Source organism: Struthio camelus, chromosome 4 (assembly GCF_040807025.1).
Source record: "Struthio camelus isolate bStrCam1 chromosome 4, bStrCam1.hap1, whole genome shotgun sequence".
Classification (NCBI taxonomy): Eukaryota; Metazoa; Chordata; class Aves; order Struthioniformes; family Struthionidae; genus Struthio; species Struthio camelus.
Genome location: NC_090945.1, coordinates 55,902,397 through 55,925,167, shown reverse-complemented (window position 1 = coordinate 55,925,167; position 22,771 = coordinate 55,902,397). Strand labels below are relative to the sequence as shown.

Here is a 22,771-nt window from a genome sequence, read left to right as displayed (position 1 = left end):
CTTGTCTTTTCAGGTTGTGGAACTGGAAAGTATCTCAGTGTCAACAGTCAGGTGTATAATCTCGGCTGTGATTACTGTGAACCGCTGGTAGAGATTGCAAGGAAGAAAGGTGATGAAGTTCTGGTATGTGACAACCTTAACCTTCCCTTTAGGCATCAGTGCTTCAATGCAGTCATTTCCATTGGAGGTAAGAGATTATCCATGCATTCGGTCCCATAGAAAATGGGAAATCTTATGGAACCTTTTCTCTCCATGTGTCTCCATTTCAGTTAGGTTTGTTTTGAAATAATTCCCTTAGAAGCACAGCAGATATTCCTGAAGTGAGTGTAGTAAACACGAAAAAAAATAGGTCCATTGCACAGTGGTGCTGTTGATCAGGGAAATATGTGGATCATTTGTTTGTTTATATGTGGCCTTGTCTGCCATGTGGAGAAAAGATTTCTTTCCAACATGCATTTTAAACAAGTAAAAACTAGTATAAACAATGCTGCTTATAGTTTAAACACATTAGGTGGTCAAGATAAACTCTTGGTTCCTCCTTAGGATCTGTTTTGACCAGCAAATGCATTGAAACGAAAACTTGCTTTGTGTAGACCAGGACCTGAAACTCATGTTACTGAATACAAATTTGTCTTAGAAAGTCATAGAAGTAAGAATTTAGAGCCGCCCAAGTTCCTGTTATCTAAAATGAGTCAAGAATCTCAAGGTCTTAATTCCTCTGATCCCTCTTTTTGAAAATACTATTCATAATTGAGAGGTGTAAAGTGAGGAAAGGGTCAGTGAGAAGGAATAGGAGAGAGAGAGGAAAGGGGAAGAGAGAGAAAGAGAGAGAGGGAAAATCCAATTACAGGCTGCGTTTTAACTCTGTGCTTCCCTGAGCTCCTTTCAGACTATTTCATCGTATGAGCAAAATTATAAAGCATGAAAGTTGTTATTGGTGACAATCAAGAAACTACTCAAAGTATGTCAAACATATTTTAAAGAGTACTTTTCACAGATGCACAAAATTTTAAAGCCAAAAAAGGGTTATTAATATGCAAGCAGGATTTACATTACTTTTCTTTCATTTTCACTGGTGAGCCATATCCGTATTTCAGGAATTGTAGCATAATCTCAGTGCTATCAGATCAACCCACTTTGAATGATAGCCTATGTATGTGGTATTTATACCAATTAGAGGCCTGACCAGGCTACAAGTTCAAGTGGCATTTTTGTACATTTAACAATAATGGATTTTAATCCCTCTTAAATAGAGATTTGATATGTCTGTATCCATCTAATTCTAGATAAAGTGTTTTTCATCACATTCCAGAGAATGACAAATGCTCATATAAATAGCCAAATACTCTTCTTGGCTTTGCCAGTGTAATCCTGTTTATAGGCTTTATATTTCTTTAGAATCACCAAAGTGATTATATAATTTTAACCACCAAGAATATGTAATCTATAAAATGAATTGCTTGGATAGGACTGCACACATCCTGTTAGTTATGAAAGAAAGCAGTCCAGTTTAAACTTGCACTGTGTTACCAATAAATTTGGTGCTGTTGCAGGCTTGCAGTGACTGATGCATGTGATAAGGCAACTAAAATGATTAAATACATAGAATAGATTAGATCAGGATATGCTCTGTCAATACATAATGCTAATATTCAGTACATAATGCCTTTCCTTTTTCATAGTGATCCATCATTTCTCAACTAAACAAAGAAGAATCAAAGCAATAAAGGAAATGGCAAGGGTATTGATACCCGGAGGCCAGATGATGATTTATGTTTGGGCTATGGAACAAAAGAATCGCCGCTTTGAGAAGCAAGATGTATTTGTTCCTTGGAACAAGGCCTTGTGCTCACGGCATTTTTCAGAATCAAATCAATCTGGAGATAAGGGTGAGTTTGTGCATACTGTAAGAAGCCAGGATATACACCCTGCACAGCTAGTCATCTCTGATTGCAGCTATCCAACCAATCTGCAGTCAGAAATTGATTCAAAACATTCCCACAACACGGACCACTGCTTGTCCAGAGCCTGCTGCATGAAAATTTCTGAAGAAGAAAACAGATTTTGCAGTGCTCTAGGAAGATCTTTCCGTTCATGGTTTTTCTCCAGATCCTTGGATGAATCAGCCCTGAGAAAGCAAGCTGAGAAGATGAAGCCTCTGAAGAGTGAAGGAGAATGGGCAAACAGTACCATATCCATTCAGCAATCAAGACACTGCAGTTTGGATTTAGGTCCTCATGGGACACTGTTAAAAGAACAGAGTTTAGATGATGACGAGGTGTTTGCGGAAAACCTGTCTCTCAAAAAGCCAGAGTGGTCACCAGCCACAGATGCACTGAAGGATTTAAATCTAAATGGAGGACACCAAAGTGTAATTCAGAGCAAGAGTGCAGAAACTTCGTTTCTGAGTGGCCCAGTGGAAGACGGGGACAACAGCTGCAGTTATAATAACGATGATGCTGGTAAGTCTAATGCCGGCAAATTTTTCAGAAGAACGTCAACAACTGACTCCACTGATTCTGCTTTGGATTCAGCAGTGTCTGTTGGGGACCAGACTGCTGACACACCGGATACAAAAGCCTTCATGCGTTATTACCATGTTTTTCGGGAAGGGGAGTTGTGCTCGCTGGTAGAAGAGAACGTGCCTGAGCTTCAGATACTTTCTTCCTGCTATGACCATGGAAACTGGTGCATTATTGCAGAGAAAAAAGGGAAATAGCTGTAAGAAGAACAAAATAGAATTTCAGTAACGGGGAATTTTAAAAAATAAGATGCTTCTTGTGTTCCTGTGATCATGCGGTATGACAAGGAATTTCAATCTCATGTAGTTGTGTGCCATCCATTTTCAGTTTTACTATCTATCTACCTATCTAGCTATCTGATGCAAGTTCTGTATATAGAAATGTAAACATGTAATTAGTTAACACTATTTATGTTTTGTTAAACTTTTATGAAGTTAAAATTGGAGAGTTTTATATTGCTTTTAGCAGATAACTGTGATTTTAAATACACTTTTCTATTGAAAAATAAAAACTTTTTATAAGACAAGGAAAGGATCAGGGCATCTTTTGTGAGAAATATCCTCTCAGTAGAAAGTTAAGGTTTGGTTCTTCAGCCATTTAAACATAACTTAAATATGTCTCACATTACTCCCTGTTCTGATATAGAAGCCTGAACCTCAGAGTACTATAGACAGAGGCATCTTAAAATGTACTTGAATGTAGGCTGCTTAACAACGTGCTGCAGAACTGGAGAAAGCATGGTCCCAGTCCTACTTATTTCAGAGTGGAGCTGTTAATGGGCAAAACTGTGTACAAAACCAGCTCTGCATATTCTGCCATTAGAGGTTTCTATTTGTGAGAAAGTAACAGGACAGATTTTGCACAGTATTTTGATCTTTTCTTTAAAAAGCCATTTAACTGGTGTCTCAGGTGCAAGGTAAGTTTTATCTGTTAGCCCTCACAAATACTTTATCTTAATTTCCTTTGCTGTAGTTTTTCTCTGGTTATGTGTACAGAGAAGTCAGAGAGGTTAGTGAGAGTATCAGTATTACATAAAGGTTGCAAGCTGTCAAATACATATCACATATATATCTTTTTCATAAGCCTGGGAAGCTAAGATAAAATTAATAAAATTCCAGTACCTATCTGATCAGCTGTCGTATTTGCTCTCCTTACTCACTCACAGGAGAATATTTACTAAATGGTCTGTTAAACAGTGTAGATAGGAAGAGGATACAAGTCAAGTTTGTAAATAAAATACTGCAAATCAGATTACAAACTATTTTAAATCCCTATCTTCTGCACTTTAAATGAGTTTGTTGAAGTTCCTGATGTCTCGTGGTGTTGGAGACCTAAAGGAAAATTGACTGCTAAAACAGTTTTCCCTTTCCCTGTAAAACATAATTTTTACTGAGCACTGCGTCCGGTCATCATCCAATTGTACCAGATTATATCATTGTCACTCATATAGTCCTTCACACTCAAATAATCTGATCCCTTTCAATGGGGTTGCTTCTGAGGTGAAGTTATATGTGGCATGGATAAAATAATGTCAGCTTCTGGCTTATGAAGATCAGTAATAAAACTGTAACTGTTTTCAGTGGAAGCTAGGTTGGGCTGTACTAACTGCTTTTTTGCATTGAGTTACTCCATTTCTAGGCTTTACTTGCAGTCAGTGGTTTTAGCGCAGGACATGTCTTCTGCAGGGGTCAATTGACATGATTTCTGGACCTTTAATGCAGCTATGCAGATTCACCCCAAACCCCTTTGGAGGTACAACAGATTTAGAGACCTACATAATTAAGATGTCTGCCCACATAATTAAGATTCAGCAAAGAACTCTGAAATACAAAGCAACTCCACTGAAATATCAAACTTCCTGCACATACTTTTTAAACTTTTCCACTCTATGCAGTGTAGGGAGATGAATTTTGGGTTGTTCAGTAGAAAGCCCTGATGGTTGTGACTGTTTTTAGATGTAGCTGCGCAGGAGTAATTGCTACATGGTAATGTATTGTATTTTTGTTTGCCAAAGTGTGGCCTGTAGACCAAACATCCTTGTCTTTCTCACCATTTGGGATCCTTGTACTTTATCTTTCCTGGGACTGTGCCAGGTGCATGAGGGAAATACCTGTGTTCCCCACTGCCTTTTGAAAATAAAAACATGGTCAAAGAACCATGCATCAGAGACTTCTGATATATTATTCCACTCCAAATATTACTTGCAATACAGCCAGGGGCTATGCTTCTTCTTGTGTCCGCGTCTCGCTTCAGAAAAAACCGACAATGTTTCCTGCGTTGCCACATCTGGCTGCTCGCTCTCACAGCCCCATGGCTGCTCCCGCTGTAGCGGCAAACCCCAGTCTTATAGAGCCAGTGCAAAAATCTCCACGTGGGCATATTGCAGAGCCAGCATGGATTGTGCTGAGCTCAACACCTCATCTGCAACGTGCTCATACCCTACCGGGAGACCTGCCTCATTTATTGGGAACGTCTGGATGAGCTTGAGGATTTTAGAAGCAAACCCAGTTGCTTCCAGATAAAATGTGTTAGTGGATATTCAGCAGCCCTGGGCTTTGGGTCACATTTTGGTAGGAGGTAGTTGATTCTCAGCATGTATCCAACTTTGAAACTGTGTCCTTAAACTTCAGCATGCAGGAACTCCGTTATGCATATGCAAATATATTTATAAAAATGTATAAATGTAAGCTGTAAGCCAGGGTTGGTTAACTGGGAAAAGGGGCATTATACTTTGCTATCTGTGCTTCTGCAATCTATCCATGGAGTATTCACTATGTAGTCAAGCAGGCTGATAAATTTGGGGCGAATTAAGGAAGGAAACGTTTCCGTTCTCTTTACAACGGAGACTTATTATCCTTCTAAAAGGCTGCACCTATGTTTTAGGCTCTTGAAAAGACTTCCTGCTCTGTTAGCGGTATGAGTAAGAGCTGTCATCTCAAAGCCACTAAGGTGCATTTGAAGTGCTTTTGTTTGTGTAATTTTCATGCATTGGTTGATTTGAGATTCCTGACTGGGGATGCTTTCCACAATTATTTATTTCTATATTGGATTTTCTCTTGTTTTGACCTGATGCCATTAAGCTGAGTTACATTCAAGGTTTGGATTGCACGGTTATAAATCAAGGGGCAGGGTGGGGTCCGTTAACCACTCTGTTTTTAAATATTCAGTTTTCCTCTGAGGACATATAACTGCCATGTAAGGCAATTGTTACAGCTTGAGGATCAGTCAGAGGAGGTCACGAAATCAAAGGTCTGCACGGCAAGCATCTGAGTCATGCCTTTGTTCAATCTCCCATCTCAGGGAGGCTGCCTACTGCTGTAGCAGCTTTATCAGCTCCCGAGAAGCCAGCGTACTTCACTCAGAGCACTGCGAATATCTCTTTGGCTTGATTTCTCTTTTGATGTGGCCCATCTTAGGCAAAATGTCATTTCCAAAAGAATCCACGTGATCCCAGTCTTTATTACCTTGCGGATATACTTAATGTGCTCAGAGAAGTGTGTTTGCCATTGAAAAGCCTGTAACAAATAACTGAATAGATAAATAAATTCCAGCTGTCCTTACATGCTGAAAATCACAGTGATGTCCAGGCTACAAGATCTGACTGTTTCAAGGTAAAAATGACAATATAGTCCTGTGTTTCTTCTCTGACGGAAGGGCAAAATTGTCCCCCCTGGTTCTGCCAATATCAAACCTTCTATTGACTTCCGTGGGCTAGGATTTCTACTGAGTTGCTCATCTATCTTTTACTGGCACATGGTGATGTGATTGCACAGGAAAGGATGCCCTGTTTCCTTACAATTTAATTTACTAATATCACTGTCAGGCTGAACCAGCTAAACACAAACTGCTACCTTATTAACTCTTAGACTATAATCCAAATGGACAACTGCAATAAAAAAGATATGATTAAACAGAGTTATTTTTGAAGGACTAGTACAACTGCAATATTTGATAAATGATATTTCATCTTTTTTGTTTGTTTGAATACATGAAAATATTTATATTAGAAGTGCAAAAATTATTGGGTTTTTTTTTTCTACAAATGGCAACTAAATTACTTTCTTCCAAGCTCATGGTGTAGGAATTTTAAAAGCACAAGAGAGATATGAAAACCATAAATACTCTAGCAGATCTTTTGTGATATATATTTATATACAAGTTATTTATGTGCACACTTTAAAATCATGCAGGGTGAAGAGATGTGTATGTTATATCAGCAGAGTGTTGTTGGCGAACCACCTCAATAGATCTTGAATAGAAATAATGTCTCTGGTTTTGTGACCGCTCTGCTATGTCATGCCTGTGTTGGGCCGCATTAGTATCGACATTGTGTTCGTTCTACTGATCTATTGATTTTCTTGCTCAGCACATTTACAGGATTTGTGACCACTTTACTACTCCAGGAAAATTAGGTGTGTCAGTGTTAAATACATACAATTGTATATCTATTTCGTGAGTTTAGCATATCTTATTCTTATAGTGTAGTAATTGTGGCAGCTACCCATGATTTTATCTTCCAATCTGCTGGACAAAACTGTGTTTAGGTACTGCTTTGTAATTAGCTCTTTGTCTCCACATGGACTCTCTTATATTATCTAGTATTTAATGGGAAATAATTCCTTCTTGGTTAAAATATTGTTTCCTACAGAACTTCTATGCTTTAAGATTAGCTAATAAATATGATATTAGCTACTGGAAACTCTGTGTCTGGGAAAGTTCTTGATGAATGTTAAATTTGAGAAGCCTCCGTTAGTGTTATTTGCTCAGTAACAGTCAGAACATGCGGGGCACGTGTAGAGCAGGTAAGCCCAGTAATTTGCTATGAAGCCAGATATTCTGTCTTTACTTTGGATGTCCATAGTCGAGCTAGCCATAAATGTGCCCATTTGAACTATGTAAATGAAGGTGATGAAATGTGATTTTTTGACCACATCACTCCCAGGTGTTCTGTTGATGATAGAAATGGGTACACCTGATGGACCAGTAGATTTAATTGGATCAGAGCGACTTTTCCTGCTCCTCCTGACCTAGTCACAGCACTACAGGACTAAGCTCTTTGGCACAGGATAATACTGAAGCATTTATTTGGGATTATCAATGTTCCTTTTGCACCAATTTGAATCCGAAAAGAAAAAAGAATGTAATTAAAATTATGGAATTACATGGTGAGTTTACAGCTACATTGAGTTAAAAGTGTTTTTAGAATTAGAATGATCATTTCCCATAACTATTTTTATAATTACAGTGCTTGTTTATTGTGGTGATACATTTTATCATAGTAATAGCTTAGGATCTAGTAGTAATTAAGCACTATACAGATGAGGATTAGTACATGCCCTGTAGTACAAAGAGTGTGTAACCTAATATTAGTAAGATTATGGGGAAAGTAGTAGAAACATGGAGTAGAGAGTGGGATGGTAACAAATGTAAATTTAGCAGGGTAAGGAATGGTCTTAATGCAGAGAGAGTGAATTGGGTGTGGTGCTGAGAGGGGCTAGGGAAAAAGGGGCAAATATAGGCAGCACACAGTGAAATGAAGGGGAAAGGCAAGGATTAGAGCAATTGCAGCAGAGAAATTGCAGTCGGCACTTGGATATTCTTAGGATGTGCAGACCCATTCTTCTTGCTTACTGGAGGGTTGAGCTGATGTCTCCCTGCTGCGTTAATTCGAGGGCACATGCAGCGGGAGGAAGGCACCTTGGACCCACCACGTTGAGCTCTGCACTCCTTCCCATGAGCTTCCAGGGCTGGGCGTGTGCAGAGGAAGACTGGTTCAAGATAACCATTTTTCCTTCCTCTTTATTTCCATTGCTTCATTGTGGCATGTTCTGTTTTGATTCCTTTTACTCTTGCTGAATAAAGCAATTATTCAGTTTGCTTTGGTTAATGTGCTCTTCCTTAACTATGCCCACAATATGGGGTTGCATTTGGTTTACTAAGTTAACTGCTCTACCAGTATAGCTGCACTGGTACAAAGTTTGCATGTGGAAAGAGTCATAGGGTTGGGTTGAAAAAGTATTAAGGCACCAAAAGGTGCAGATTTTCAGCTGTCAAAGGATGCCAGTCACTTGCTGTTAGTACTTGTACAATAACTGAAGCATATCATCCAGAGGGAAGAAATGATTACTCTGAGCCTCTCACTTAATGCATTGAGCATGCGTGTGCTGTAGAAGCTTGTACCAGGCATGTGCCTGTATCTTTTGAGTGTTTTACTTGGTACTTGGTTTACTACTCCGGCAGTAAACGTATTTAGCCTTCAGCATGCAGATGAATGTGATTGCACAGCCACCCTTTCCTTGACTGCTAGCCAAGGGCTCCGCTTCTGTTTCTGTTTTCTCCTTACTGAGCATTTCTTTCCAAAGACTTTCCACTTCAGCCACCCTCTCTCCTATTTAGGCAGAAGCAGCCAAACACAAAATACAGCAGTGATGCTGCAGATTACTGGAAATTCTCATTTTCTACTCTTAAATCTCCATTTGCCATGATACTTCCAGGTTGTTTTCATGCTCCTACCTCTGACAGCTGAAGACAAAAGTGAAAACATGACCCTTTGATGCCTCAGAGCATTATGGTAGACAGCAAACGTCCCACAGTGACCAGTTTAGAGGATTGTGGATCACTTAAATTAATAATAGGGCGATAAATAATGCTATCATCTACTATTAATTCTCTTTTTTTTTTTTTAATGTGTCTTTCTCGGCTGTTATTTATTTATCATTGTCTGCACTCCATTACCTTCCGAGGTCTTTAAGCTATACCTACATCTTCTTTGAGGTCCCTAATGACAGCTGATGCCTCTGTCCCTGATGTGGCAAACCTAGGTGAGTCTGCAGCACTGCCTCTAGGAAAGCCCAGCCCTGGCCCCTGGCACTAGCTCTGCAGTTTCTCCCAAGCCTCACCAGCATCTCTGACTCTCCTAAACACATCAGCGTCTCTCACAGAGAAAGGCCCTCTTAAATCATATCCAAATAATTTGATGTAAAAGAGCTAGTAGGGGGGTGCCTCAGCAGCTGTGATCATATCCAAACTGAAGGGGAAATGCAGCAGAAGATGTAGCTGTTCTAGGAGCAGTGCTCCCAGTTTTGAAAAGGCTCTTGGGCACAAATTCTCCCACCCCTTTAGCGCTGCTGAGGAGGTGGCCCGTGCCCTGGCTGCTGCGGGACCCGCTGTGGCAGTACTAGGTTGCCCTCTTCTGTTGTGCCAAAGTAGGTTGATTTGTGCAGAATACTGATGGCAGTTGCTGTGATTGTTTGTACAGCATCTGAAATACACTTTACTGAACGAAGAAAATATGGCCCTGAGACTCTCGTTTAATAGTTTTGAGTTTGCCGTGACTAAAAGAGATGAAGAAGGGGACATAAACAAGCAGCTCTTCACCCTCTCCCTGATAATACCACACATCTTATCAATGTGCTAACAAAGAAATCCACTCATGCACAGTCAGATTGAAAGCTGATGTTTCCACTTTCCCAGTGATAAGGGTCGGTCATGGGAGTCTTTTCAGGAAGGCAACATCATGTTTTGCTCTGTGCCTCTTTTCTGCGTTCCTATCAAAGCCACGATGCTACGTGTCAGAATTAATAAGAATACATTGAGCTGTCATACGTCTGTTTCCTTACCGCAGGACCGACAGGACGGGTAGATTTGATAATGAACATTTGGACAGGGTGAAATAAAGTGCGTTTCCTGTGAAAGGAGGAATTAGCCGTTTGGAAAGGGCAAATGCTCCAGCACAGAGTAAGCATAGCTGCTCAACTCTAGGTTAAACCTTTCTACCTTAAAAAAGAGGCAGCTCAGACTGTTCTGTGGGTCACTGGCCAAAGCCCATGTCCAGTGTGAAATGATGGAGAGGAGACGCTGATGGAATTAACAGCGAGCAAGTCGCATAGAGCATCTCCAGGCTGCTTTACATCGATGTTTCATTCAGTGACAAGGCTTGATGAAGGCCTGTTCCTGGGCTGAGCAGTAGCAACTCCTATCAACAGTAATAGCAGGCAAGAGTGCTCACTGCCCCTAGGGATCCAGCTATTTTAGGAAGACTGGCTGTTCCAGTATTGACTATCAGACCATTTTAAAAGGTTACTCTAAATTCTGTAGCAGTTTAAATAAGGAAGGAACACAAGTATACGTGTATGCATAATATTTTGATGTAACTTTTTTCTTTTTTGAATACATGTAGAAAAATCAAAACAAAGGTTTAACATATATTACAATGCAACTGCAGCTAGTGCTTGGTACAATAAACAAACCGTTCAGTAATGAGGAAGGAAGGACTAACAACCATGGGCACAAACCTACTGCCAGCCAGGGCTTATCTGGGTGGAGGGAGGGGACTAGGAGAACCGCATTACGAGAATATCAGAAAACTGGTCAAACCTGCCTGCTTGAGAACTCTGGTCTGATTCTGGGATTAATTACAGCAAAATCGAAAGGTTTCCGTTGACTTCTTAGTGTCTGTTGCCCAGAAATGCCTATTTACCCTGGAATATTCCTTTATTTTCTTCAGAGGAGAAGCAAAGATCCCTGGAAGGTTTACTTCATGCTCAAATATATGGTAGTTCAGACAGTTCAACTGTGGGGCAATGTTTGCCCATTAATTGTGGAGGTGCATTTTCATAGGCTGTGACCGATAATGCCCAGGGGTGCTTCGAAGCTGTGGTGTTGGCATGTGCATCTAGTCATGCTCTTATCCCTTGCAGAGTGAGACCTTAATTCCTTTCTCTTTCCAGCCTCTACCTGAGATTCAACACGGGGGAAAGAAATATCCGCCCATGAAGGGTAGACTGGGGCGGCAGCATGTTCTGATCAGTTCTTGGAGCTGGGTAATCACCTGGCATCCATATACTTACATACCATGAAAAGTACCTAAAGCTCAGCCAGAGATGCCAAATTAAAGGAGACTTTTCAAATTTACTTGTGGAAAAAAATGTTTCTCTACCTGAATTCGATCTGAATTCCTTCCACTGACTTTGCTGGGGTTTGGATCAAGCCCTAAGTGGGAGCTCTGCCACCAAGAGTGCCTGCTATTGGGATGCAGGTTTTTCTGTGCCAGTGTAGGGAAGCGTCTGTCCGCAACCCTGTGTGTCCTCAGACTCACCTTTGCCTTTCAGTTCGCACGAAAGCTTTACAGGAAACATGGAGTGACTTACTGCTGTGCAAAGACACCTTTCAAATATGAGCTGAATTTATAATTGACATCTCTATGAAATATTAAACCAACCATTAGTGCCTCTGAGCAGGTTGCCCACATGAACGCTTCAGTCTGCATTGGATCATGTCTCTGTGGTAACATATTAGGCTCTGGCTTATTGCGACTAAAAAAGCATAAATGAGAACTCACTGGAGAGAGAGTTTCAGAAAATAGATTTAAGTAGATAGATAAATACCAAAAAATGATTTAATACAGCAGTTATATAAATATTTTTAATATTCTTATAATGAAGCTTGAAATAAAGAAAAAGTCCTGCACAGTGATATCCACTTGATGATAATAACTATGGAAATTTCAAAGATGACTGAATGGGAAAGGACCACTGGCAGATAGAATAACAGTATGGGAAGGCGGCATCTGTGTGTGCTCGGGTCAGAAGGGCTGTTCCCCATATGGTACAGGCTATCGGATGCCTCTCTGCCTTTTACAAAATATCAGGACAGAGAGGTGGAAATGTAATCCATTTCGAATACATAATTTCTCTGCGATGTGTTTGTTTTAATTAACCGGTATTGCACTCAGTAAACTTTGGCCGGGCTGCGGTTAATTCTGTCACCGTCCTTACCGAGGTGCCAACCTGCGGGCATCGATTTCAATTCAGCCTTGCGGGACTGTGGCAGCCTGCTCTGTCGGGCATATTGTGCGGGTTTTCACCCCAAGAAGGCTAACCTCTGGCTCCCAAATTAAGACACCCTACAAAATGAGTGTTCCTGCTGTGGACAAGTTCAAGAAAAGTCTCCTGAACGTGTGTGCCAACTTCCCCAAAAACTAGTGCAAATTTCTGAATGAACAAGTCGGAAGGATTCCGACATGGGCTAGAGGAAGAAAAGCAATGCTAGGAAAAGCAGTAGCTATTCCTAACAGTGCAGAGGAATGCCACAATGAAGAAGAAAAATATTAAATAAAACTAGGTTAAAAAAAGTATTAAGGGAAAGGAGTAAAAAAATATGAATATGAACTATAAGGCAGTGTTTTCCTTATATGAATTGGCCAAGAGCCTATACAAGGAACCACAGGAAGTTTCTCACTGACTTTTTTTTTTAAACTGAGAACTGAAAGCTCAACAAATAAATGTAGTTTTACTGAAGTCTAGACTAAAGACACTGCACTGCCTGAGGGGATTAACTGGATAATCAAAAGCATTTTGTGGTTTCTACTGTTCCCAGAGACCAAAACTAGGGACAGAGGAAAATCAGAGTTGGCGAAGATGCCAAACTGGAAAAAGAAATAAAAACAAAAAAAACACTGTAGAAATTGATGACTTTCCCATATCCAGCTAGAGGCCAACTAAAAGTAGCTAAGTATTAAGAAAGACAGAATACAAAGACAGGATCTACAGCTAAGATCTGAAGTTCTTACTTTTCTTTGTAGGACTATAAAAAACTCAGAAGAGTTTAATGCTCAGCACACTCTCTGAAGTTATTAAAATCATACATGACAAAAGTAATATATACTTGGTAAATACATTTTCAATGAGAATGTGAAAACTAGCTTATTCTATAGTGTAATGTAATTATTTAATTATTTTGATAGGCAATAGTAGAAGAAAGGTCTGGATCACTACGTGGTTGGCGTGTAAAAGCTTTTAAGGGTTCATTAGCTTGGGATTTTGTAAAGGATAATTAGAATTTTGGGTAGCACTGCCTTAAACGTGCCTGGCTTATAAATAATTTTTCAGGACCTACTTATATACTAGGTAAACTGACTATTCAGATCCAGTTGTGTAATTTGTTTGCATTGCTTCTCTCTAGATCTTCATGTCAAACCTAACATTCAGCTCCCTGGGATTTGTGGGTGAATGCCACTGCTGGTAAAATTAAGTTTTATTCTGAGCTACTTATTATAAGACCTAGTCCTAATCACAAAACACATGCAAGAATACCTCTGAACACCCATGTCGCACTTGGCTGAGACAGAGGGAACCATTTACAGGAATATGGATTTGCTGGGTCAGGATGTGGCAGTTTAGATGACTAACTCTGGGAAGTATGGACGGCGGTGCTGGAGGAAGGTACTGGAGGAAGGGAAGCGAATACAAAAGTCTGTCAGTAGCAGGGAGCTGTATTTAGAGATTTGTCTGCAAGAGACGCCCCACTGTTTAATCCTTCTCCAGCTGGATCTTGTAAAGCGATTTCTCAGCAAGGCTTGTAAAGCACAGCGTTGCACCAGTCAACTGTATTAGTCACAAGCACATAGGGGTGCTGGTACCTACATCAGGCTGTGGGAACGCTGCAGTCAGCGAAGCAATGTTTGGCATTTGTCTGCCATTGCAAAATCCCTTCACAGATGCTGAACATTAGACGACCACTGAGACAAGAGTCCAAAGCATACACAACTCCTAATGAGAAGGCAAAATCGTCTTCGCATTCTTGTCATTAGTTAGACTAAATCATACCATATGATAACTGTTTCTAAGGCCATTACAAATCCCCTCCCTCCAAAAAAAACCCTTTTAAATTACTTTTCAATTCTTAAATCTATAAGGCATCAACAAGACAGTCAATAATTCTGATTTAGTAGAAACAATAACTTCAGAAGACTATCAATTTTGAGAATAAATCTATATTTATTTATTCTCACTTTATGGGCTCACAGAGCTATATGTTACTGATCTGCTCAAGGCGAGGAAGGGATGTTCTGTGGTCTAAATACCAGATTCATTAACCAAAGAACCTACATATGTCTAAAATGAAATGCTGTTTTATTATTCTGCCTGTGATTATATTAACACTGAGAATATGTATGCAGTAATAAGTTATTTAGGGATAAAATACAGGCGACCTGGCAATATTAATGCATTCTACAATGGTAATATGGTAATATGTATGAAGACCATTTAAATACTCCCTAAAATCTTGCCACACTCAGCAGAATAAGAAAAAGAAGAGTTTCAATTTTCCACTAGGTGTCAGTCAATCTATTTCTTAGGCTAAATGGGACCTATTTGCAGAAGAAAATACAGAGCAAAAGGCAGATGTGGAACGGCTCTAAAAATAGTTATTTTTGTGAGTACTAACCAGAAGTACTTTGAAAGACTCAGACTTAATGGATGACTTTGTATTTTAATTGTGCCTCTATGTTTTCTTACTTGCTTTACATTTTTCATTTAACAACAGTCAGGAAAATCGCTACAGCCTCCAAGCCTGCTGCAGCCAGGCCATGAACAAGCAGGATTTGGGAAAACAAAGTAGGAAGAAGGGGAAGGGGTTGCCTTGACTTGTCTAAAGAGACACCGTTTGGGTATTTAATGTCAATCCCAGCCACCCAGAGATCACTGTCAAAATGCCGCCTGGGCTCAACAGGAGCAGGATTTGGCCCTTTCCAAGGGAGGGGTCCTCGGCTATTGCTTGTTGCAATTGAAAGACAGAGCAAGGCAAGGCAGGGAAAGGGCTGTAGGGCGCCGAGGCCCTGGGAGAGCTCTTGAGAGCGCTGCGAGAGGGGCGAAGCGCAAACCCAGCGGTGGCGGTCCAAGCAGGGAAGTAAGGAAAGACAGATGTACAGAGAGGAGCATGTAAAGGTGGCTTGGAAAAGGGACGGCAGAGACCATGGCTTTCCCTAACAAGCCAGTGGCTCTAACAGCAACTGGACATGAGCCACCGCTCCTTGCTTCGGGCTGCGCCAGACTGGGGTAGTCCTGGGGAGAGCAGCTGCTCAAAGGGCAAGTAGGAGAGGAAAAGAATAATAACTGTACCGAGCAAGCTGAGCTGACTACACTGTTGAACCAGAGGATGCTACAGCAAGCACAAGAGGAAGGAAAGCAAATAGAGCCGATTCAGCTTGGCCGCATTAAAACAGAGCAGCCCAGCTCTTGTCTAACTCTGTGTCCCCGATCTATCATTTCTAGTAACATGTTAAGTATAGTATCACATGCTGCTATTGACTTTTTTGTAATCTACTGAGGTCTCTTAGCTCAGCAGAAACCAGGTGGCAGAAAAATCTTTTCATATGCTCTTCGCTTCTGCTTCTTGGGTTATGTCTATGCTATTTGCTATGGTACAAGTCTAGCATGCTGGGGCGGCCTCTTCACTGTGCGTCTCATCCACCACGGTGCTAGGTTTCTCCTAGAGGCCATTGCAGTGATGGGAATATTCCCAAAATAAGATGGTAGAGGAATTATTAAGATGTATTCCAACATAAACTACAAAGAAATCTAAAAGAGTATTTGTTATCACATTGTTCTTCTTCCTTATTGTCTGAAGTGTTGTTTTCTGACCTGGCTACATATAATGGAGAACGCGAGAATATTTTGGGAGGGGCTGTTTGCGCAGCTTTGCGAGATGCACAGGATGGACAGGCTCACATGCAGCTATTGTCTCAAAAATCCTGCAGGCTTCCTGGGCTTGGTTTTCTCTCTAAAATACCCAGAGCTGTATCTCATTTGCATAACAAAAACTGTAACTGAAGTTTGTTGCTTGTCTGCTTTAGCCTATAGTACTCTAGCAAACACTGAGCTCCCCTATTGGTTCAGATAGGCAAAGGGAGAAACCTCTTCCCCTTAGGATTTATTCTGCTGCTCCCAGGAACATAAAACTCCATGCTGATTTGGAAGGTGTTATTCTTTTATTCCCAAGAAATACATGCAGGTGTTGTTGTTAATAGCAGAGCTATGCTAGCAATTTTTAAAACCATATATCTAATATAGACTATACTTTGGAAGTCATTGGGAACTGGCTCCTGCCATCCTTCTGCTAAGATGTAAGTCTCAGTCTGTACTATGAATAGCTCGTCTGAAACTCCATGGGAGGTTATTTTTCCTGACGTGTGTAAATGTGGCAGGTTTGGGACGTGAATGTCCCTGGTGTCTTATGGAAGAGTCTTCTTCCCTATGAGCTCTATAGCGTTCAGCACTAGAGTCTTCCTTCCCTATCGGCTGTTAGTTAGTTATTTAACAAAATTATTTAGCTCTTGCATACTTCTTCTTTCAGTCTTCTTTCTTAATGTGCTCTGTTTCAGACCAAGCCCATACAGATTTTTCAGCCAAAAGATTCTTAGAGCTCGTTGATGGGAGGATGCTGGTTTGTGATCAGCCAGGGCTGGCGGGAGAAGCCGTGTGATTCCTGCAGGGTGAGCTGAGAGCACCTAAGGGGCTTCAGGCCGACCTGACCGGATGTGGCTTGGCCCATAACAAGCCTACAGGAACTGAAACACAACATAATTAGCTGATCTGGTTAAAACTGTGATTCTACTCAAGACTGATGTCTTCCATGCTGTCAATACATTGCACTCTCTTCTTGCTCTTCACAAACATCCATGACTTCTAGCTCAGCCATGTTTTCTTCCCACTTCACAGAAACTTTGGCTGTTATATGCAGGAATAAAACCTGAGAACCACCACAGTCAGTATAGTTTTGCTGTTGAAATTCTCATCTCTGTGAAATCATTCCATAAAAATGTTTTCATTTATTATATTTTATTTAGTTACTGTTTATATGGCGTGCACTTCAGAAGCTCAAGAACCTTCCTTTGTTTTCCTGCGTGTGTTCAGCTCGCTCCTGAGAAACAGAGTGACAGCATCCTTGTTGGGCGTCTTGAGGGAACTGCTGGTGCCCAGGTATGTCACTGGTTTCACCCATGGGAATTGTGGCTTTATGTTGACACCTGTGGAGCTATGTAAGTAAATCTGTTTCTCCTGGAAGTCTTCAGTGCACTATTTTCTCCCGCTATGCGGTTGCAATGGCAAGGCTTCCTGGCTGTTTTCCTTCAGCGTTAATGCTCTGTCCTTGCAGAGCACAGCTCTCCAACAGCTGACTTCCAGTGCGCCTCCAAAATGCCTGGTGGCTGGAAACCCATCATCCGCCTCCCACTATAGGGAACACTGGCCACCAGACAGATCCATAATTTACTGATCTGTAATTACTGCATCTGTACAGACTAGGAGCTGCCTGGAGCCATAATCAGATATAAAAAGGCTCTGAAACAAATCTATAGATAAGTTCTATATTTATGTGAAGCCCTGACAATCGCGAAGGCATGCTAGCGCAAGTTATTAATGCCGCAGTATTTTTGTCATGTGAATAGGGCTGTGTAGCCAGTGACAGTCACGTTTGCTGGACGTGGCCTCACAGCTGTGCAGACAAGAAGTTATTTCAGCCGGTCGGTTGCATTTGACAGCGACTTGCATGCCTGCAGTTCTGTGGGGAAAGGAACTCACTGTAGCTGAGGAGGAGAAAGAAGATGCTTTGCTCCGATTTTTTTGAAACAGCTGTGCTGATTTGGAGATTGTAATTCCCTAAGGAAGCAGAAAATACCCTCTGAGTTCAGCCAGTGGGTTTACCTGGACTAGGAGTAGCTTGTAGAAGTTGTGTTTTCCAGTCACAGGGGGCACAGTTCTTGTCCTCTGTGGACCAGAGATGAAGGAAAATGACTGAGGGAGAGTCTGGGATATCTTTTAATGAGTAGCTTTTCCCTTGCTATTCGGTACTCCTGGGCAAGCTTTCCAGCAGTCTCACAACTAAGAGACAGAGGAGAGTTCTCCTCCTGCAGCAAAATCTTAGCTGCTCAGGAACCACAGTACGGGGGGGGGGGGGGGGGGGGTGAACGAACGGCTACGTCCCCCGCTCTGTGGGGCAGATTTTAAATAATAAGACTTTTTAGAAGTCCAACCTAGATCAGGCAGCCCTTGAGCCCCTCCATGCCACTGCAAAGAGGGAGGAGGGACCTGTGAGCGATAACCCTGCTTTCAGCTGGGGCCCGGCACTCATTTGACTTGCAGCAATGATGTTTTCTGGGTCAGAAGAGAGCAGGGCAGTGCGGCAAAATGCAGACCTGGAGTGTGCAGAGAGCAACCTGATTAAAGCAAGCTGGTCAGACTCACTTGATGGATGGACTGATGATGCCAAAACTAGGGCTATGGGTGAGGCTCTGGCAGAAAACACGTTAAACTTAATGTAAGGTTGGCTGTTGCAGAGTATCTTCTGCGAGGAGGGCTGTTGGTGCTAAATGGCCTCTCCCATGTTTTGCCCTCTTTTCTTGAAAGGCCTAATGGAGGGATCAATATTGTCACTGTTTACCTGAGGTCACTGCACAACCTTGAGCAAATCACTAGGTGGCTTGCAAAAATACAGGCTGAGTCCAGGAGGAAAGAGGTCATGTGGGTGCCACAAGAAGGATTATCTCTGTCTGCAGAACAGGAGGCCTAGATTTGGTCATGTTTGCTGAAAAAGTAGCTACTTTTCCCCCCATCCTCCCACAGATGCATTGGGGAGATGTGACAGCCAAATAAATGACTGTATTCCTGGGCATAGTAAAAATGAATGTGATATTCAATGTTGAACAGTGGCCAACTTCCCAGCGGATGAGTTCAAGCAGTTTGTAACATGGGTGCCCCATTTCCTTGGGGCAACATCTCAAACGTGGATATGCGATGTCAGTATAAATCAGCTCCTGAGGAAGGCTGTGATGTCGTCGTTGGGCTTTGGGTAGTTACTCTATTAATTGTGCAGCGATTCTCATGTCATTTATACGGTTTTATGTTTTCTGCTGTTCAGTGGGAGTCCAAAAGCAAGAGCTGACAGCACCTAGTGCCAATCACTGCTCACTTGCACATAAGTGTGTGGGAAGGTTGGAAAATACAAACTAATTGCAAGCTCTGTGAGTTCCCCCCTCTTGATTGAAACTGTTGGCTGCGATACTTGCAAACAGCCATAGCGACTGGCAGGCAGCTGTCTTCTACGAAGACACCAGATTTAGACACAAATTATAACAGATGTTTTTCCAGATTGACAAAAGCGTTTATGCAGCCAGTGCTTTGCCGGAGGAGGTCTCAGTTCACCCGGCCACAGCCGAGCCTTGGCAGAGGGCACATCAAAAGCTAACGAACGGTTTCTTGCTCGCTAACAAGAATAGACAAATATCTTTTGATGACCCTGAACTTCTGGGCACCATGGTTAGTCACTTAATGTCCATATTTGAAAATAACTAGTGAAGCTTCTCTTGTCAGTTCTGATCCACTCTCTTCTTGTCCCAGTCAGGCAAACTTCTGGGGGGAAAAAAAAACCCACATATTTTTAAGGGAATGGCTAAAACCCATGCAAAAACTGCCCTTTAGCAAAAACCTGTGCATTTTAGGGAAACAGCTGGTTGTTTAGTACTGGCTCTCCACGAGGGTGGCAACAGGCTCCTTACCTCTAAGTGCTGCTAGACACTATGCAATCTCTAACCCGACCACGTCACCGAGCCTGGGCCGTGTGTGCGCCTGCAACAGGTTTTGCAGGGGCTCAGGGCTCCCAGAGGAGGAGGAGGAAGGAGATGCCGAGGCTGGAGCCTGAACTGGCTGCAGCGTGCTGGCAGGACGGAGCAGCCATTGCAGCCAGGGAAAACGGACAAGCTCTGGGGAACTGCCCCAAAAAAGGGCGCTCGCAGTCTGTAGTGGGAGAGCTGCACAACAGAAAGCGGAAATACAGATACCAGCAGGGCTGCAACAGCAGCAAACAGTTCCTAAGCCTCTCAGTGCTCAGCCTCAGCTGCCTGCCTTGGCGTGCTGCGGTGGCAGCGCGATGGCATTTTATAAGGAGCAACAGGGAAAAATCTTATTTGTGATTGGGAAGTATTTGGGGAATTTTTAGTGCTTTTGTGAAATTTAGTCATTGTGTGCATCTTTAAATCACCGACAGTATGTCTGATGAATAGACTTAACGTGAAAAAGGTAAAGAAAGGATATAGGATTTTAGAGTGGTGAGCCCTAGGCAGCAGCACCTCAGAAAATACTTCCTTACAAAGAGTGTCTGTAGTCTGTTCTCTGTTAAAATATGACTTAAAATGACTGCAAGCAATATGTGTATATTTTTAATCCTAGTTTGTGACTCCCTGGAGTATGATAGTGGGTATAAAACATCAACCTGATTTATTCAAAAAAATACTAATCTAATTTTGTTTTTAATAGTACAAATCTGGGCACAATCAGTAGCAGAAACCTGCAGAATCTTATCCGTGTAAGGAGCGCGCACAATGTGATGCCATATATCAGTTGGGAGACGTGGTTCCTCCAGCACAAATGTGTGCGTAGTGCCGTCTGCGTGTGATGGCGACCAGAGCCAGCTCTGTTTTCTGTCCGACCTTCTGCACGGAGCTATTGACAGAGAGCGACGGGCAAGGGCAAAGCGATGCTCTTGATAAATCCTTCTCAAATGTATGCGTTGTGTTGCTCTCCTATGCGTTCCTCTGGCAGATTTTAAACAAAGTCTAGAAATCAGTGCCAGTCACTCAGGAAGCCTGCCTGGATGGAGCAGAGCCCTGTGGGCACGGTGGTTTGGCCTCCACATCACGAGTTTCCGGCGTCGAGCGTCTTTTTCTCTATCTTAGGCTTAGAAGTTGTGACTGCAGGACTTGAGGGGAAGCTAATGCTTCTTTTGGCCAGGCTAAAGTCAGGTGAAGATAGATGGTTGCTCGCACGTGACCCTGAGGTTTGGTATATCAGAAATGTGCTGAGCAGGGGGCACCTGAAGCAGCCAAAGTGGAGGGTGAGCAGCACAGCTGGCCAGCACGGCAGACTTTAACCATTTGTGATTTCAGTACGTTGGGATTTTTACGAATGGAAGTTACCAAAGAAATGTGGAAATGCTTTAAAAATCTTTCTCATAATCTTTTAAATTACTGCATTTCCTTTTTTTCCAGCGTATTTAAGTATGCTTTAAACTAGGTTTGTCAGCTCTGAGGTGTCCAGACTTGTTCCTGTGATTAGCATGCAATATTGAAGTTGTTTTTCAAATCTCTCTACTTGCATCTCTAGTTCCAAAATCTTCACCTTTACCCTTTAGCCTCCCCAACAAAAAAAATGGGGTTAATAGCACTTCTGTTTCATCTCTTGTCTATCAAAAGTAATTTGATTTAAAAGTGCTTTGGGGTTGTGTAAAGACAAGAAGCAGCTCAAAGGAAAACTTGTCCTCAGCTTGGCCTCTAGGTATTTTTATTTCAATTTTTTTTTTGCAAAAACCTGCACTTTCTCTTTACGATTACCAAAGCGCAACGAGGGAAACTGAGGCATAGGTGGCCATGAGGTCCCCAGAGGGAAGCCAGAGGCAGGATGGGTTTAAGCCACGCAAGAAGCCTGCTCCGAGTTCTGCGACTTTTTGGGAACGGTTCCTGCATGGATTAGGCAGAAGACGAGGGCAGAGAAGAGCGACCTTGTTTGTTTAGACAAACAACGTTTGCCTTTATTTCTTTCTGTCTTTGCTAAAGGCCGAGACGGCACTTCCTTCCTAGCTCATTTGTGTCACTGCCTGAAAGGGGACGGCTAAGCAGGGGTCAGGGCGACCGCGGGCAGCTTGCTTGTTTGCTAAACAACGTGGGAAGAAAACAGAGGCGGTGAAGGAGCCTCCCCTGCTCTGGTGCCCCAGGGAACATTCCTTATGAAATTTGGCCTCGGCATCTTCATCAGCAAACCCCTGCATGGAGCAGCTGGCTCTGCAAACTGTTTTAGCGATTTAACGAAAGCGGAAGAGAAGGCACAGGAAAGAGGCTTTAAAAAATTGTCTAGAACCTCTAAAGCAGTAAGATGCGCTGGCTGGGCAATCAAAAATACATAGCGCTTAACAAGTAATTAAAATGAAAAGCATGTTGGGATTGCCTTTCTGCATGCTGTATTAGAAACAGGAACATAATAAGTAGCGGCTTTTGTTCCAGATCGTGTTTCTGATCAGTCTAAAGCCACGTGGTGCCTCTGACAGCAGCACTTCACGACGCTTCAGAAAAGAGCACGGGAAACTTCCTGTGGGCTCTTGGGAAAATTTGTTCGTACATAAGCCCAAGTAATTAGTGGCTAGTGCAGAGTTTAAAGTGTGAGGGAAAAATAGCATGAAGCATTGCTATTTTATCATTGCTACTTTTGTAAATATACTTGCCTTCAAGCTCTGCAAAAACCCACCTCTGAAAACTTTAGCAGTGAATTGCAAATGTTAATGACGTATTGAAAAGTAACAGCTTCTGGAACATGGCTGATGGTGGGCCTTTCCAGAAATCAGCTTGCCTGCCCTTCTTTCCTGAGACAACTTGGTGCAATTTTGAACCAGTTTTTCTGGGCTCTATTGCTAGCAGTAAATTA

The 22,771-nt window shown here is 42.1% G+C and overlaps 1 protein-coding gene across 11 annotated transcripts in view; it reads left to right on the top strand.

Moving 5' to 3' along the window:
- Positions 1–8,269, top strand: part of TRMT9B (tRNA methyltransferase 9B (putative)) — a 51,551-nt gene extending 43,282 nt beyond the window's left edge. For all 11 annotated transcript variants that reach the window (XM_068942806.1, XM_068942807.1, XM_068942811.1 and 8 more), the window contains 2 exons: positions 14–187; positions 1,683–8,269. In XM_068942806.1, the coding sequence (XP_068798907.1) occupies positions 14–187; positions 1,683–2,719 (1,211 nt within the window). In that variant the 3' untranslated portion in view covers positions 2,720–8,269. The remainder of the gene's footprint in view (positions 1–13; positions 188–1,682) is intronic.
- Positions 8,270–22,771: the final 14,502 nt, after the last annotated feature.